The sequence below is a fragment of the Macrobrachium rosenbergii genome, chromosome 2, assembly GCF_040412425.1.
Source record: "Macrobrachium rosenbergii isolate ZJJX-2024 chromosome 2, ASM4041242v1, whole genome shotgun sequence".
Taxonomy (NCBI): domain Eukaryota; kingdom Metazoa; phylum Arthropoda; class Malacostraca; order Decapoda; family Palaemonidae; genus Macrobrachium; species Macrobrachium rosenbergii.
Window position 1 is genome coordinate 61950906 of NC_089742.1, and position 17428 is coordinate 61968333.

The following is a 17428-nucleotide window of genomic DNA, read 5'->3' on the forward strand; positions in this document are numbered from 1 at the left end:
TGTTTTTCATTCTTCGAAACATTGAACTTGAAAGAGTCTCAAGATCCAAAGATAGACACTCCTCTGTGTGTTAGCAATGACACCACGGTAGTGCCATGGTCAACAAAAGGCCTAGTGTCCTTTCATCTACACTATTGCAGTGCATGTACATGAGTAGACAGAAGAACATTCAGTACAGTGGCCAACCAGACACATCCCAAGCAAGGGGGATGTAACTACAACAATTCATTCGCCAAAGTCAGGAGATAAGGACAGTTGATCTGGGCACCTTGACTTCCAGAAATTCATTCATCCTCTGAAGAAGACTGATCATAGTCCTTCTTTTCTCAACTTACTAAAAGTTGGTGCTGTTCTGTTCTGTCATCTCGCACCCTTGAATAAAGCAAGACATCTTTGGTATCCACTGGACCTGTCGGTTGAGTACTATGATGGAATGTAATCATGCAGATCACATTCATCATCTTTTACCTGGGGACATTGCCCATAGGTTCTTGGCCTCCTTTTCCTTGGATCCTGTGGTGGATGAGCAACAAGTCATGTAGTTCACCAAGCGCTTGAGGGACAGGTTGCATCTCACCTCAGGTGTGCGGCTGCAAGGTGTGTGTGTGTGGGACTGACCTCCTCCCTTTCTCCTGTCTTCCTTCCTCTTCCAGTGGACAGAGGAATGGTGAACGAGCCGTCACATGCTGGACGGGTGTGCATGCAGGTAATCTAGATGATTATAATCTAGCTCCATTTGGATTAGTAGATGCAAATCCTTCCTTCTTTCTAGCAAGGGGGAGAGAGGGACTGACTATGAGCAAACCAATTGGTTATTCTTAGGTTTATAGTCCCCAACACTGTGGGTTCATCCAAACCTTTTTGAATCGAGGGTATTACTTCCTTTAATTCAAAATGCCCAGAAGTCTGACGATAGAACATCACTCATGTTCATTAGATCAGAGGTATGGTCTTCATCCTTTGCTCTTTCATGACCAGGAAGAGAGTACCCAAGTGAGCCGAACTACCAGTCAGTTTAGAGATTTACTTAGAATCCTCCCTCCAAAAGGAAATCTCCCATATGTAAAGACCAAGGGTTTGTATTTGTGTAGGGACAAATGACAAATTTTTAAAGCAATTTGTATTTTTCCTAACATACAAATCTGAGGTCTTTACGTAAAGGGCCCACCTCTTACCACCCCTCATTTTCTTACCTGGACCAAAAGGTAAACTGTGTAGAATTAAATGCGCATCGACTTGGTGGGCTGTGCTTCCACCCCTACCATTGGTAGGTATTATCATAACCACCTTGCAAAAGTTTAACAGCTGGATTTCCAGCTCGCTGAAAGTTAATCCCATATGTAAAGACCCCAGGTTTGTATGTTAAGAAAAATACAAATTACTTTAAAAGTTTGTCATTTTTGGGAGAGATAGTAAATGCATGTGTAAGGGAAGAAGTGATAGGGAGTGGATTGCTCAGATGTGGCAGAGGTTTGTAGTCTTCAAATGGTCTTGTTTACAAAGGACTCTAAGGATCCAGTCATAAGAGAATATTAAATTTTGACTGTGGTCTGGTTAGTAATGATTGATCACTCATTTTTCCATCTTTTATGAGAATGCCATTAGATCTAGATCATGTACTGAAATCAAAGGTACTGCAACAGATTGCATTTTTAATTTACTGTGGTCATTCTGAATGTAACTGATCAGTATGGGAGGTATGCAGAAACCTTGGGTAACTACAGTATGCTGGCTTTTTTATCTTTTTATTATTCCCCTAAAGACACTGTCAGGGAATTGTAGTTTTACCATCAGTGTGTCTGTAACACTTAATTTATCATCACAGTTCCTCTTAAATGTTTGAAGGGAGATCATCTGTATGTCTGTCCATCACTATGCAGTTAGTCACACCTACGTTGTCATTGCAACCCCTATGTGGTTAAAGGGATTTCAATGAAACTTTATACAAAATTAGACATCCTTGCACAGAATTGCATGAAAGAAGAGCACTTCTGTCCATCACTTTTGCAGTTACTTGCATTTCCATCACACTTGCTCTGTCATTGCAAATCATTCATGTTTGAAGGGATTTCAAACAAACTTGGTGCAAAGGTAGACCTCAGTCCATAGATGGTCCCGCAGTGTGCCTATCAAACTTACTTTGTCACTGCAACTGGTACATGGTTGAATCGATTTCAGTTGAACTTAGTACAAAGGTAGGCTATTTTGCATAGTGGTACATGGTTGAATCGATTTCAGTTGAACTTAGTACAAAGGTAGGCTATTTTGCATAGATGTGCCTTCTGTAACTGCACTTATTTTAGTTGTGTCTGTCACACGTACTTTATCATTGCAATTTCTACATGGTTGAAGGGATTTCAGTCAACCTTGGTTTGAAGCAGACCATCATGCTTAGGTGTGCATTTTGGGATATTGTTCACCTCTCTGTCTGTCTGTTTATTTGCAACATTTAATTTTTCATTTCAACTTCAGTCAACCTGGTACGTATACAGGAAGACCAGTGCAAAGGTAAACCTTAGTGCATAGATGGTCCCTCAGTGTGCCTGTCAAACTTACTTTGTCACTGCAACTGCTACATGGTTGAATGGATTTCAGTTGAACTTAGTACGAAGGTAGGCTATTTTGCATAGATGTGCACTTTATCATTGCAATTTCTACATGGTTGAAGGGATTTCAATCAACCTTGGTTTGAAGCAGACCATCATGCTTAGGTGTGCATTTTGGGATATTGTTCATCTCTCTGTCTGTCAGTGTATTTGCCACATTTAATTTTTCATTTCAACTTCAGTCAAACTGGTATGAAGGTAGACCATTAAGCATAGGTGTGGCTGAAGATTGATTATTCATCTGCTTGTGTGCCACTGTGTCTGTTATACTTAGCTTGTGTACGTAACTCCTTCATGGTTAAGAGTATTTCAGTCAAACTTGGCACAAAGTTTGACCCTTATGGATAAATATGTATGGAGGAAGACCATCAATCTGTCTGTCTATCACATCTTACATTGTCATTACAACTTTTTCTCCCCATAATTTTGCTCATATGCTCTGAATGTCAGAGGTAATCAAAGATTAGAATTTGGTAATGGTAAAATTCATTTAATTTGAATCCTTTAGTGCTGCTGATAAAGTTCAGTAACTTTAGAAGTGGGCTGCAGGCTAGGACAGACACCACTGAATGCCCAATATCTCTTGACAGTTCATGCAAGAAGTTCAGGAACCTGTGACACTTGCTTCCTCATATCCTTCCATTATTGATACTTTACCCAATAGCTGGACTACATCTGTTTTGATGCTTTTAGCATGGCAGTGGAGATATTAATTTTTTTTGTATGGTGTTTTAACTTCAAGCCCTTTTATAACAACGGTATATATTGCTGTACTACCCCATTGCCCTAATGGGATGAAGTCTTGTTAAACAAATGACAGTACTGTACCTACCTAGCTTTTGAGGAACTCATGTATCCCTGTCTCCTATAATACCATGTTCGTTATATACTGTATATGTAATTCCTATATAATATACTGCTGTCTGGATCAAAGACCTGTGGTTCTTCATCTTAAAACACTTGAGACTTGTCTCTTTACACCTTACTTACTCTGAGAATGAAAACTAATTCAGAAAAAGTGTTTGCAGGGAGTATTTGCCCTACTCTTTACATGGTTATGAAATAATTCAAAATCTTTAGCATAATCTAATCAGAAGAAAAACCTCTGGATAAATACATGAATCTGATAACATTTACCAAGATATTTGATACTGCTACCTAAAGTGCTCTATTTTTAAGACTAATGTAGTTCAAAATCTTTAGCATAATCTAATCAGATGAATAACCTTCTGGATAAATGTATGAATCTAATAACATTAACCAAGATATTTGATACTGCAACCTAAAGTGCACTGTTTTTTAAGACTAGTGTATTTTTTGTGAGATTTCTTAAAGATTTCTTAAAATCTAAGTCAAATGAAAATATATTTTTTTTTAATAATTAGATTGTTGCAGCTATGTAGCCCATAACCATGAAAGATTTAATTTAATGTCTTACAGCAGACAAAAAAATGAGTAAAATTCTGCATAAACATTATTTTCACTTACTCTTGACTGGTCTTTTTACTCTGCATAACTGGCAGCAACCTTCTCCATCCATGTAAATTTCTTCTTCAGGACATTCTGGGTCAAAATATGGGCAGTCCTTTTTGAAGGCCACAGTAGTCAAGACATCATTCCTTGTTTCACAGCTGTATTCATAACACTTGTCTCCATCAGAGTCCCACTGTTCCCCAATGGAATGTGCAATTCCATCATCAACGCAGTGTGTTTGTACACATTTCCCACAACATTCTTTGCTGTACAAAGATGATAGATTTAAAGTGAGTAAGGACAACATAATGTTGTTAATGATGCAGGTTAAGCATCCTGATAATGCTGACAGTTTTTACTTGTAAATTGTGAAATATTTAAGATTGACAGTTTGGAAATTCAAAAATAAAGACATTATGATTTTCTTTGGTTAGTAACTTGTTTAAATTTTTAAGTTAAATCTACCTTTTTATATCTGTAAGCATATTTGGTAGCAATATACACAGTAGATTTCTTATCTCTGGGCATCTCCTTGAATAGTAAAAGTTCACCCTTACTAAGGACAATTGTCATATCCATAAGCAATTCTTGAATAAATGTTTCATATGTTGTTAGAATTAATTACTGTTTGTTTCAACTGACATATCTGAAATTTGCCAAATATGCAAAATACTGTACTTAACATTAATACTGTACTACTTTTTCATTTTGAATTCTGTCAGCTAGGGATAGAAATGATTACATACTGTAATATAAATTTCCTTTATAATATCTGCAATTGCCAAAACAGCTAAAACCTTTCCAAAATGAATTTTTCAAAAGTAAAAGTGGACAAACAATGCTTTTACTACACAAAACACATTATAATTAACACTAATACTAAACTATTAATGGAGCCTGCCACTGGAAAAACTTAATGTGATTAAGATGAAATTTTTCTATAGCTAGGTATGACATATGGCAATGTGAATATAAAGTATATTATGCCTTCATTAAAGCAGTCTTTTCAAACTTTGGTACAAGCAACCCTGTGATATATCAGGCCTTGGTAACGTTGCTCCAATTTTAAAAGCCTGTCTCTCAACATAACTTAAATAACTTTAAACTGTTATTTTTCTATTATTTTTCAATCAGTTTTTATTAATATTTGAACTTGGTTGTCTTAAATATGTTTAAATGACAGCATAAAATTTTGTTTTAATTTCTAAAAGGAATTGATTTTTGTTAGTTTTTTCAGTTATGGTAAAAATTAAATTACAATTTTTTTTGCTGTTAATTTTATTTTTTAAGTAGAATGGTTAATATAGGAGAGTGAGAATCTATTTTTTTAACTGAAGGCAAACAACAAGTGTCAATCAAGGAGTGATTGTCGGGGGGCTAAAACTGATTTCCTTGTATATGATGTCCTTTACTTTTGGTATACAGTACAGTATATACTAAAGCCATGTTCTGATTAGTAAATATTTTCACCCTAACCCAACCAGTCCCCTTAATTATAGACTGCTTTACTTCTGTATATCAGGTCTCCAGACACATCAACTTTTCTGATCATGAAGATGTCTCCAATGTCAGGTATACTTCAAGCCCCCTAGAGATGAAAGAGTGTATGGTAGGGAGGAAAGCAATAAATATGAGTAAGGGTTTGGTATGAAAAATGTGTTTTAAGTATTAAAAACGTTTATTCATTACGAACCCAGTAATAAATTGCCTGAATTGCAATTTAGAAGGGAGAATGAAGATGATGTGATATGGAAAGAAGACGGTAAAATCAGAAGTCTACTCTCCCCCCGAGTGGCCAACAAAACCCATAAAGCAAAGTTTGTATTCTTCCATGGAAGACATAGAACTCCACAATCGAGCAATGGGTTGCTACTTTAAGGAATAAAAGAAATACAGTATAAAGGGCACAACACTCACTAGACACATGAGGCATGAAGACATTTACCCTGGAAAGCCAACTGTCAAATGTGTTCCATAACCATGAGGTATTGGGATGAATGACCACAATCCCTTCCAACTGGTAAAACATGGTCTGCTGCAATAACCAGCGGTAACAAATACACATCAACAAAGTATTTTTGGCTTCTCCAGATTAAATTGAAAAGGCCAACATCATCACATTTTCTCCTTAAGGGGTAGTGCTGTCAGTGCACCTCACGCAGTGCACTGTAGGCATTACTAAAAGCTCTTCTGCAGCGTCCCTTCGGCCCCCGCTGCAACTCCTTTCATTCTTTTTGCTGTACCTCCTTTTGTAATATCTTTCTTTCATCTTGCTAACCACCCTCTCCTAACAATTTATTTCATAGCGCAACTGCGAGGTTTTCCACCTGTTACACATTTCAAACCTACCTACTCTAAATTTCTCTTTCTGAGCTGAATGACCTCATAGGTCCCAATGCATTGCCTTTGGCCTCAACTCTATATTCCATTCCATTCCTATCAAGTCACATTTTCCCAGGGCCTGAGTACAGGCAACATGTCTGGAGCAAATGAAAGACTAATGACTGGAATGGGAGATATTCCCAGCTAAGGCACAAAGCTTGCTGACATATTAAAAGAGGCAAGAACAAGGAAAACCACCTTCTGGATGGTCAAGTCAAATAAGCGGGCATCAGACTCATAATAAGAGACCTGGTTAGACTTCATAAGAAATATATTCAAGGCCCAATAAGATGGTTTAATGGGGACCTTCAAATTGATTGCCCAAAATGACATACAAGTCTGAGATGTCCTGGTCAGTGCCCAGATTAACACCATGCTGGGGGGAAACATTAAAAAGGGGGACTCTTGTACAATCTTTCATGTTCCTTAGAAAATTGAGAAGTCGGCTAAAACAGGAACAGTCTTTGAGTATAGGAGCAAGCACGAATCATGCCCAATTTCCTTGTAGAAGTCCTGAAAGGGATGGACATGTGACTTCCAAAAAACTCTCTCTTAGGGCTACACTACAAAACCTCCCTACATAAAGATTTAAGGATTCTAGATAAGCAAGACAGTGTGAAAATGAGGCCATTTTAGAAGGCTCTTACAAGTGGAAAGGACTCTGGAATTGTCTGCAAAACAGTCCAGAAGATCTCTGAAACATTCCTCCTGGAAATTTGACCAAACGTGAACTTCATCAATAACATATCTATTACAGGCAGTTCTCGGTTATCGCGGGGGTTTCCGTTCTGGGGGTGTGATGATAACTGGAAATCGCCACAAACCGAAAATCAGCAATTTCCGCGCTTTTTTGGAGATTTTCGGGCTTATCGGCACAGAAAAGTGCCAATTTTCGGTTGTCAGCGCCTCTGTTTCTGTTAGGTATGTATTGGTGCTAATACCCAATTATCGGCGCCGATAAGCGGAAATTGGCGATTTTTGGCGCAAAAAATTGCTGATTTTTGTCTCTAGACAAGCCCTATAAAACCGGATCATCATTAACCGAGCCTGCCATTAACCGGGGACTGCCTGTATGCTGAAAGGTGAAAAGCTGTAGATGTCCTGACCATCCCAAACTTGTAACACTGTGCCTACCACCCAAGATACTGGGTCTAGTGTTGAAGAACTGGGCAAACATCCAACAAGGGTATCCCCCACATCTTGCAGATGAAAAGATTACTTTGAGGGAAGGATCTCACAGCTCTTGCTGTGGATGCCGCCACTTTCCAAACTCCTGGGACTAATATTATGGGGCACAATATTGACTTTGGGGCTCTCTGCCCAAGTGAAGATTTCTGCAGCCAGCAAACAAAGTGATTATGAACTTGTCCCTCCTTGATACTGTATAGGTAGGTGATGGTGCTCATGTTCTGGGCTTTAACTACAGCACTTTGCTCTGTTAAGGAAATTACAGATCTTACAAGGCTGAGGAAAACCGCTTAACTTCTAATAAGTTGATTTGTTTCTCTTACTCCTTTGGCAACCACAGACCTCTTGCATGTAGGTCACACAGATGAGCTCACCAGTCTAGAGTCAAAGTATCCAAGAATAACACCTCAGGATCTTCTAGAACTAAACTGGCACCTTTCAACAGCTTCTGATCCCATTGCAATTAGATAATATTCTGTGAACCTTGTCCGTCACAGGAACTTGAAAGTACTGACGTTGTGGCTGCCCTCTTAACAAATCACCACCTTGAGCTGATTTAGGAACAACTGTGGAGAATCAGCTTCTCCAGGGACACCTATCTGCCACAAATTGGCTGTGGGCGAAGGATCACCCAGGAAAGACGGAAGGGCACAATGAAAATGGGGGATCGTCGCCTCCAGTGGTCATGTACCAACCCGCTTGTTGAAGTACAGCATATGGTCTGACTGGAAGAAGGCAGGTCATACTTCTCTAGGTTGTTGTTTAGCCCCGAGGACTGACACACTGCAATGAGGATTTGGAAGATGCTAAAATGAACCAGTTATCAAGGTAATGTCATAGATGAAGTCCAATTCAATGAGCCAGGCTGTCATCAGGCGAAGACCTATGAAATGTACAGAAGCTTTTAAGCACAGAGCCAGTAACTAGAACGCTCCTGTACTACGCAAAGTGAAGGAAACCTTTGTGACAGAAGGGTAGGGTGGGTAGGTAATTGCCCTTGGTTATACGAAAGCAAATACAGTAAGTCCCCTTTCAAACTGATCTCTGTACTGAATCCACAATTTCCATCTAAAAGGGAATGAAAGAAGTTTGTTAAGGTGCCTGAAGTCTATGACCAAACTCATTCCTCCCATGGCATTTGGAATGAGAAATGGACAACTGTAAAACCCCTACATCTCTAGCAGACTTCACTGATGGCTCTCTTCGCTAACATGGAGGAGACCTCTTCATCCAGGACTTGAAGCTTCTCATGTTTGAATGAGTAGGATTCAAAGATGAATACTGAATGAAGAGTAGGGGGCTTGCTTACAGAAAAGGTTGGTAATATTTGTCCCCAAAGAGTTTTGATGACCAAGCCTCTATTCCTATCATAGCAAGTTTGCAAAAACTTGTGGAGAAAAGATTATCAGGGGGAACAACAGATCCTCATCGCCTACCACCTCAACCTTTTGACTTCTGCTGGAATTGACCATTTCAACCTGGGGGAAAAAGGGGCGAATGCTGACTACCAGTGGTGGTTTTGATTTCAGCTGGTACCATTGCTCTTAACTATTAGCATCACATCCTTAGCAACAACTGACTTGGCCATGGGAAGGTTATATGTCTTTCTTTCTTTCTTTCTTTCTTTGAAACTTCAGCTGAACTCTTATGGACAGTCAGCCTGAGAGGGCTCCACAGAGAAATCAGCATGTAGAGAAAAACAAGTTACAGGAAAAGGTTGTAAGTAAATATGTGGGGATAGAAATTAACACCAATACACAAAAAATTTCAGACACATCAGCAGAGAGTAGGAATGAATTTGTTCCTCACTGAAATCTTTGGAGATGAGAAGATTCTACAACTGCACTAGTCAAACTAGTCACAATTAGCAGACTGAGTAGTATTAAACCTGATGCCAGAAAATGACACACCAACAGCCTGCCTAGTGCTGTAAGGAAAAACCAGCCTGTCAGGCAAAGAAGAGTACAGTACAGCGGGTATTTTTTGTTGTATATTTTATGCTCAAACCAACATTAAGAGTTGGCAAAATAAACTTGAATGATGACATAAGTCTACCTAAAAGTTTGATATGAGAGTCAACACTGGAAGACCACACTGGAGAAAAGCACTCCAAACCAGGAAGAAAAAGATAAAACACTTAGATATAATAGTTCCATCCTGCAACATCGACAACATTTCCACAATATACCAACTTTTTGAGAAACAAAGGAAGCTATACAGTATGCTTATGCTTCTCAAAGTTAGTTTCTTACCAAATGTAATCCCTAAAATCTTAGTCACTGACATGTAAAACTGTACCACTTGAATATAAATCGTATTGCAAAGGCAAAAGTGTTTTGGATTGACTAACTATGACACACTGAGTTTCAGAGGTGTTTAAGCTTCATGTCCCAAAGGCTACTCCACTCTTGAATACAGGCCAGATCTGTATTCAAGGATTCTGCAACCATAGACCTAAGGTGTGGAAAAGGAACAACAGCTAGAGTAGCATCATTGGCATATGCAATCAGTTTGTTTTCCAGACCTTGCCACATGTCCTTAGTATAGAAATATATAGCAAAGGTCCAAGACCACTAACTTGAGGAACACCTGAAATGACATTACTAAAGCTACTATGCTGGCCAACAACACAGACCCTTTGGGTTCTTTTTTCAAAATTTATTTAAAATATTAATAAAAATTCCACCAATTCCAAATAACCTTGTTACCCAGCCTTTCATCATCATTGCACAATGACTATTTGTTTTTGCCAGCATAGGCCCTTGCCTGCAAGTGTAAAATTTTGAAAGGGATATGAGGTGATGATGACCTTTGGGCTTAGGGTAACCAACAAATACAATTGTCAAACAACTGGGACATCATGAAGAGGATGAGAAAGATGTTTGTTGTTGAAAAGATCACAGACCACACTAAGCATGCAGATCTGGTAGTTTCTCATCCAAATCCTTAAGTGACAGTGCTTTACAATGTCCATCAATGAGTCAAACCTGGTCCCTGGAAGTTCAAGGACAGCTGGGGGTTTTCCTGAGTTTAGAGGGTCTTGGTGGAGTCCTAGATGGCCAGGCTGAGTCATCATTTGCAGGCAAACCATAGGTGTAGGAGGGCAATCAAGTGACCAAGAACAGGAAGCATTGCTTGAAAAGACCACAGAATAAGAGAAGTTGACTGCATTGCTCCTGAGCTTGATCCACCAATAAGGAACTAGTTGAATGCCTAGCAGACCTTAAAAGACATGAAAATAGAGAACAATCCCATCTGGAAGCATGACCGTTGGAGTTAACAAGAACTCTAGTAATTAGAAGAATTGGAAGAGCTTCTGTGAAGACTGGAGGAGCAACAACTTAACTCATGACTACTTTGGGAATCCAGAGTGGTGATGCACACACGACTGGGAATAGTTGGAGATAACCAGAGGCTTAGAGATTTAATTGTTTAGGAGACAAAACATTTCTCCTTATATCAGCACTTAATGAATCCTTTGTTTAGGTGGAGGATGAATCTCAGCCATCACAGTAGCTGTTACAGAAGGTAGCATAGCAGACAAATTCACAGGTTAGGATCAATAAGTGGGATGTCTTCCAGTTGGGGCACAAAGGATGAAGCTGAAGATCATGGCATGGCCAGAGTTCGTTGTGTGACTGTAGTTGATAGCTAGTTGTAGTCAAGGGCATGGTAAAGGGGCAATGGCATAGTAGTCCAGCAGAAGTAGGTTTCACTGCAAACAACATGGAACTGCCAGGTACATTGAGTATTGCATTCCCCACAGGCAACATCAGGGTAACAAGTGGAGGAGCCAAAGTTAGTTTGGCAACATCTTAGTCCAGTGCAGTTGGACTTCATTGCCATGGTGCACAGCAAGATTAAAAGAAAAAATAAAGAAAATGGCACTCGGCAGCATCATAACTGCTCACTTTGCCAGAATAAGGAAGTGCAAAAAAGGGAATTGTGCAATGGGTGGTGGTTACTTAAAAGAATTGCAAGGGAAAGCCATGTAATGATTTTAACGGAACTGCAAGATGGGTACAAGTCAGACTTGAGAAATTACATGAGAATAGACCCCAACACATATTATGATCTCAACACATATTACGATCTTGTAGAGAAGGTCAAACCATTGATAACAGCTGGGCACATTCAGGAGGGACAGTATGCGTATCCATAAAGGCACATCTAGAGGCAGAACTAATTTTTCTATCCAGCGGATGCTCCTACACTGTGGAACAAGAATATTGTAACAAACCCTCTATGATGTTCTCAAGGATGAATGCTTCCTTGTTATATAATAAACATTACTGCTGGAGTTGTGTGCCTGGAAGTGTTATTGTTCCACGCTTTTGGCAGCCACAAACTGCCTCAACTACGAACACTGGTAATAAGAGTGGTTGTCCATGGTGTTCTCACTTCTGGCATCGTCAGCACACACTTCCAATCCCCATCATGATCTGGTAAAAATATGTGCCCGACATGCAGTCCGATTGTGTGGAGGCACCCTAAGGGGCGAGGAACACCACTAGCCTCAAAAGTAAACGTTACATGATACACTCTAGTAAACATGAAAAACACTTTGAACCTAGAACTATATATCATCAAGTATAATTATGTTAAAAGGGAGGGAAAACTAAAAATGATTGATGCAAAGCACAAACATAAAAGGAATGCGAAAGTCTAGGAAAGCAACACAAAGTGCATGACATAAGCCAGCTTAAACTAAAACAAAAACATCATAAAGTTAAGTTTATGAAAGAATGGCTAAAGTTGGTAACATCTTGGTAGTCTGAGCATGCAGTGTGCATTCATTTTCTTCATGATCATGACCTGTTGGTGACTGAGCCCAGGTATAGAGGTAGGCAGTTTATGATAATGGATTGGTAATGAACAAACAGAGGTTTCAATGATACTGTATTTATGTAGCCAGCATCCGAAAGTTTTAGAGGCATGGAAACAGAATCACATGCTGAAGTACAGCAGGATTCTAGAAGCTGCCTACAACTACCATTTTATATACTTTTTCACAGATACAGTATTAACAAAGAAGTTACTCATTATCCTGAAGTACTGTAATTGTTAACCCAAATTGTCAACCCAAATTCCAAAATACTGTCATCAGTATACAGTTCTGCACATTGCTGGTTTTTAAAACCTTTCAAATTGGAAATGGATTCAGAATGAAATAGTTATACTGGTGTTAAGTAAAAAATTGGAACTGATTCAGCTTAAACTAAAACAATTTGGAACAGAAAATCTATCTGCTGGTTGAGTATACAGTAAAAATTGTAACTTACATTGCTACATGTTTCAAGAGTAGCTACAATTTGTTCAAAAATAACATAGTTACATGAAAATCATTTCATAAAAACCTTGTGAAAGACATAGCAAATACTGTAGGTTTAACTGTTCACTTACCTGTCAGGTGTGGGTGGTATGTAAGTTTGTCCAAGAGAACATGTCATATCCACTTACCTGTCAGGTGTGGGTGGTATGTACGTCTGTCCTAGCGAACATTTCATATCGCATGTTATTTCTCTTTCTTTTCGTGTAACATTTCCATCAGTGGCTAATTCACAGTTGATGCTTGTACAGCTATCAAGAGGGTCCTGCATAGTATCACCTGCCTGTGTATGAATGCAAAATCTGTTTTTAAAATGTACGATATCTATGAGTAATTCCAGTACGTGGTCATCTGTATTATAGATAGTGATTCCATTGAATGTACTGTGTTATGAAAAGTTGTAAGCTTCCTAAAATTTTGTAAATTTTAATAATCACAGCTAGCCTTTTTAATGTTGCCTTATCTATTTCAGGTTTATTGTCAAAAAAACCTACGGTAGCTTTCTTCCAAACACCCACAGCTGTTGCTGTTTCCAATGCTTTGCTATACATATATATTTCATATACTGCACTTTAGTTAATTCTTCATATGAAGATGAAATGAAAATTTGTCCCCCCCTTTACATATAATAATTAGGTTGAAAAGTCAAGTAACTGATGATTCCACCATTTATACATTATAAATTAATGTTAAATGTTACACCTTATATCAGTTTGTCATCACATCCCCAATAATCACATGCCTATATTCATATCTTGAATGTAATTCCTAAGTCTACCATTTATACATTATATATTAATTTAGATGTTACATCTAGTATCAGTTTGTGTTATCACAACTCCAGTAGTGATACTCCTATAGTATTCATACCCTGAATGTTCCCAGGTTCACCAATCTTTTGTCTGTCTGACAGAACAAGAAAGTAGCATCTCTACCCACGTGGTCTCTGGATCCTCAGGGATGTTTTAACCAAAACCTTCAATGCAGTGTTGTTAGTAGCTCTATTCATATTCCCTGGATGTTTGTTTATACAGAGGATTGCTATTTCACTGCTTATTACTGATTCCTTTTCCATTTTTTAGTCACAAAATTAATTAAGTGATAAAAGTGTGAATCCAGCATTTATCAGGTACTTAAATTGCCAGTGCCATCTTTTGGTCATAAGTGGTAACTGTCTGTAATTGTAATACAGTACAGTGTTACTGGTCTTTCTTAGACTGTAGGTCTTTTGCAGTGCTAGTTTCATTCCGGCTTATGATTACAGCATCTTCTGCATAGTCCAGTACAAGTATTTTATGGATTCACACTAACATAATTCAATAGTCATGTTAAGGAAAGTTCCTTATTTTTAGTGTGATGAATGTATTGCATAATTAACACTTGAGAACAATTAAGTTATAACCTAATTAACATTTGGGAACAAGGTCCTGTTTGTGCTGAGTATTTTATTTCCTTTTTTGTGTCCTATATTACAGTGAAGAGTGAGTACACTGGTTTGCTTCTTTGTTCTTTTTATTGGTAACTTTTGTATACACTGTACAGTATACCTATTTACCTTTTACTGTATGCTTTTGAGATTGAATTTTGGGTGTGGAACCTATGAAAGAGGGGCTACTTCAGGAGTTTTCTCCAGGGGGAGTGGAACTCTGGGTCTGCCTCCAGTTATATTCTATTTCATTCCATCTGTCCAATCACCAGTGTAGGTTTTAGGTAGATTGGCTGAAATCTTGTTTCTGATATCATTGGCTTAATGTGATAAAGATGCAAAATATTCTTCAGTAATACTCCTGAATGCTTATATATACAGAGAACCCTCACACTTCCTTATTTAGATCATAAACATGCTGATTTACATTGATAATACAACAATACAAGCACACAAGTTACGAGCTTGTGACAGTCTACTCCAGTCAAATGCAAATGAACAATGAGCATTAAATGATGATTTTATATCTAATTGTAGGTAAATAAAAAGACAAAATGGCTAGCCAAGTGCTAATAAAAGGTATTTTAATAATTTCTTCAGGTAAACTACTTGAGTAGTTGATATTCGAAATAGCATGAAATACTGTTATCTGTGAGGATTGATTGGGACTTGGAGGAGGCAAATGGAACAGCCACTGCAGTATTGGATTGAAGGTGGGAAATTTCAGCTGCAATGGTTTTCTTGTCACAACACTCTGCATATTTAAATAATTATTTCTCGAGCATACAAATCATTATACTGTACAGTAATAGCTCAGTGATTGGACATACTTTCAGGACTGCTTAGCCAATTTCAAGCAAAAATTTGATATCCCATTCAGGTCATCCTAAGACTGCTGATGACATACATATGGCATAAAAGGCTAGCCTAGATATACATTTTTTCATCTTTTATTGAGATGCATTAGAATAATACTTAGATAGAATTAATGAAGATTAAAATAAGTAATTTTTACTGAAATGGAATAATAATAATAATAATAATATAACTGTAATTACAAAATTTGTATGTGATATTAAACAAACAAATATCTTTCCCTCATCTTCTGTAAGAAGCTCAAAGGCAAAAAGCTGTCAGACATGCTGATTTAACATGACAAGAAGGGGGAGTGTTGCTGATTAGCGGGTCAAAGGTTTCTTATGTACTTTCTCTCTCTCTCTAAAACATAGAGACATTGAGCATTTCTTTTTGAGCATTTCAGAACAAAGAGAAAGACGCAGAATAAAGAAGTTTTTAAAAATGAGGATGAGAAGACTTCTATAAATAGATTTGTGGAATGGGGAGAGAGAGAAATAGGATACAATACTAATCTTCACACACTCCTGAATTTTTACGGCAACCATTTATTTCTTTTTTTAAGGTAATGTATTAAGCTAACTTTTAAATGAAATTACAGTAACTTTAATTTCATGTTACTGTAATTTCATTTAAAAGTTAGTTTAATACTGAATTTCCACCTTTTGATAACCAACATAAAAATAACCTCTCTCTCTCTCTCCGTAATAATTCTCTCTCTCTTTCTCTCTCCGTAATAATTCATAAATAATTTAGCGTGATATTTCAAGTAAGGACAATATTCTCTCTCTCTCTCTCTCGTTATTCTCTGTCTCCGTAATAATTGATAAATAATATCTCTCTCTCTCTCTCTCTCTCTCTCTCTCTCTCTCTCTCTCTCTCTCTCTCTCTCTCTCTCTCTCTCTCTCTCTCTCATTTTACTTGTGCCAGTCTCTACGAAGTGTAAATGCGCTAATGTGTAAATACATTCTAAAACATAGAGACATAATAACTAAGAGTTGTATTAGTCAAAATAAAAACCACTGTTTGTTCATGAAAAACCATTTCAGAACAAAGAGAAAGAGATGTAGAATAAAGAAGTTATTAAAGAAAGGTTGAGAAGACTCAGATCGGTCGAAAGGGGAGAGAGACAGAAATTCTCTTCCAACTCTTCATTTTTGTGTCAACCATTTATTTCTTTTTATAAGAGTAATGTAATAAGCTAACTTTTAAATGAAATTACAGTAACTTTAATTTCATTTAAAAGTTAGCTTAATAATTTGGGAGCATGATTAGGGTCATATTTAGTGTTTAAACTTTAGAAATAAGCGTTTATTAGCAATTTTAGAGACCGTGCTGCCAAGTTCGCCTTGCGTGAGGGGTTCTGGAACCTAACCTGGTGTAAGTTCATGGTATGACTGTACCTAGTGAATACCTGTTGTGCAGTCAACAGGCTGAATTAAAGGATGTTGAACTGGTAAACCTTCTCTTCCCAAATGAACTAAAGAAACATCTTTGTGGATGGGATTGTGAAGTAAGTCCTTCTAGTCCATTGAATGTGAGATGCCAGAGAACTTTAAGGGGTGTGCTAATGGCCAGATTTTGAAAAATTATTTCAAATTAGTTATTGATAGTTTCAGAGAGTTTAATGTCCAAATCAACACATCTTAAAGTATTATTACTTAAAAAACTTTCAGAGATGTTTACAGACAATGTAGTTCACAGCTGTTATGGTCCTATTAGCAAATCATTGCAAGTTTTCATGTGAACTTCTCATCTTTAGTCAGAATTGCTAACGTTAATTTTCTTTCAGTACCCTATTAAAATATCAACGATGTCTTTGATGGAAACAGTGATAACAAGAAAATATAGAATTAGATGTTTTGTATATACTGTATTAAGAATAATTGTAGCACAAAAACCAATTTTCATGTTTCATATTTCATGACTTATGTATATAATACTGTACAATGCTAAAAGAATGTAAATCAACATATGACGGGCTTGGCTTACAATGTTCTGAGTTTATGACGCTCTTCAAATATATTCATCAGAAATTATTTCCCTGGTTACAAGGCATGTTCTGGGTTTGCAACGCTGATCAGACGGAATAAATATGGTTCTAAAATGGCAGAATGGTCAAAATTTCGAGGTTTTTATATGAAAAACTCAATAAAAATGCAGTTTACG

The 17428-nt window shown here is 37.6% G+C and overlaps 1 protein-coding gene across 1 annotated transcript in view; it reads right to left on the reverse strand.

Annotated features, from left to right (window-relative positions):
* The window catches only part of LOC136843161 (hemocytin-like), a 224310-nt gene that overhangs the window by 4160 nt on the left and 202722 nt on the right, over positions 1 to 17428 (reverse strand). Inside the window, 2 exon segments of the mRNA XM_067111219.1 lie at positions 4095 to 4345; positions 13110 to 13261. Of these exon segments, the coding sequence (XP_066967320.1) occupies positions 4095 to 4345; positions 13110 to 13261 (403 nt within the window).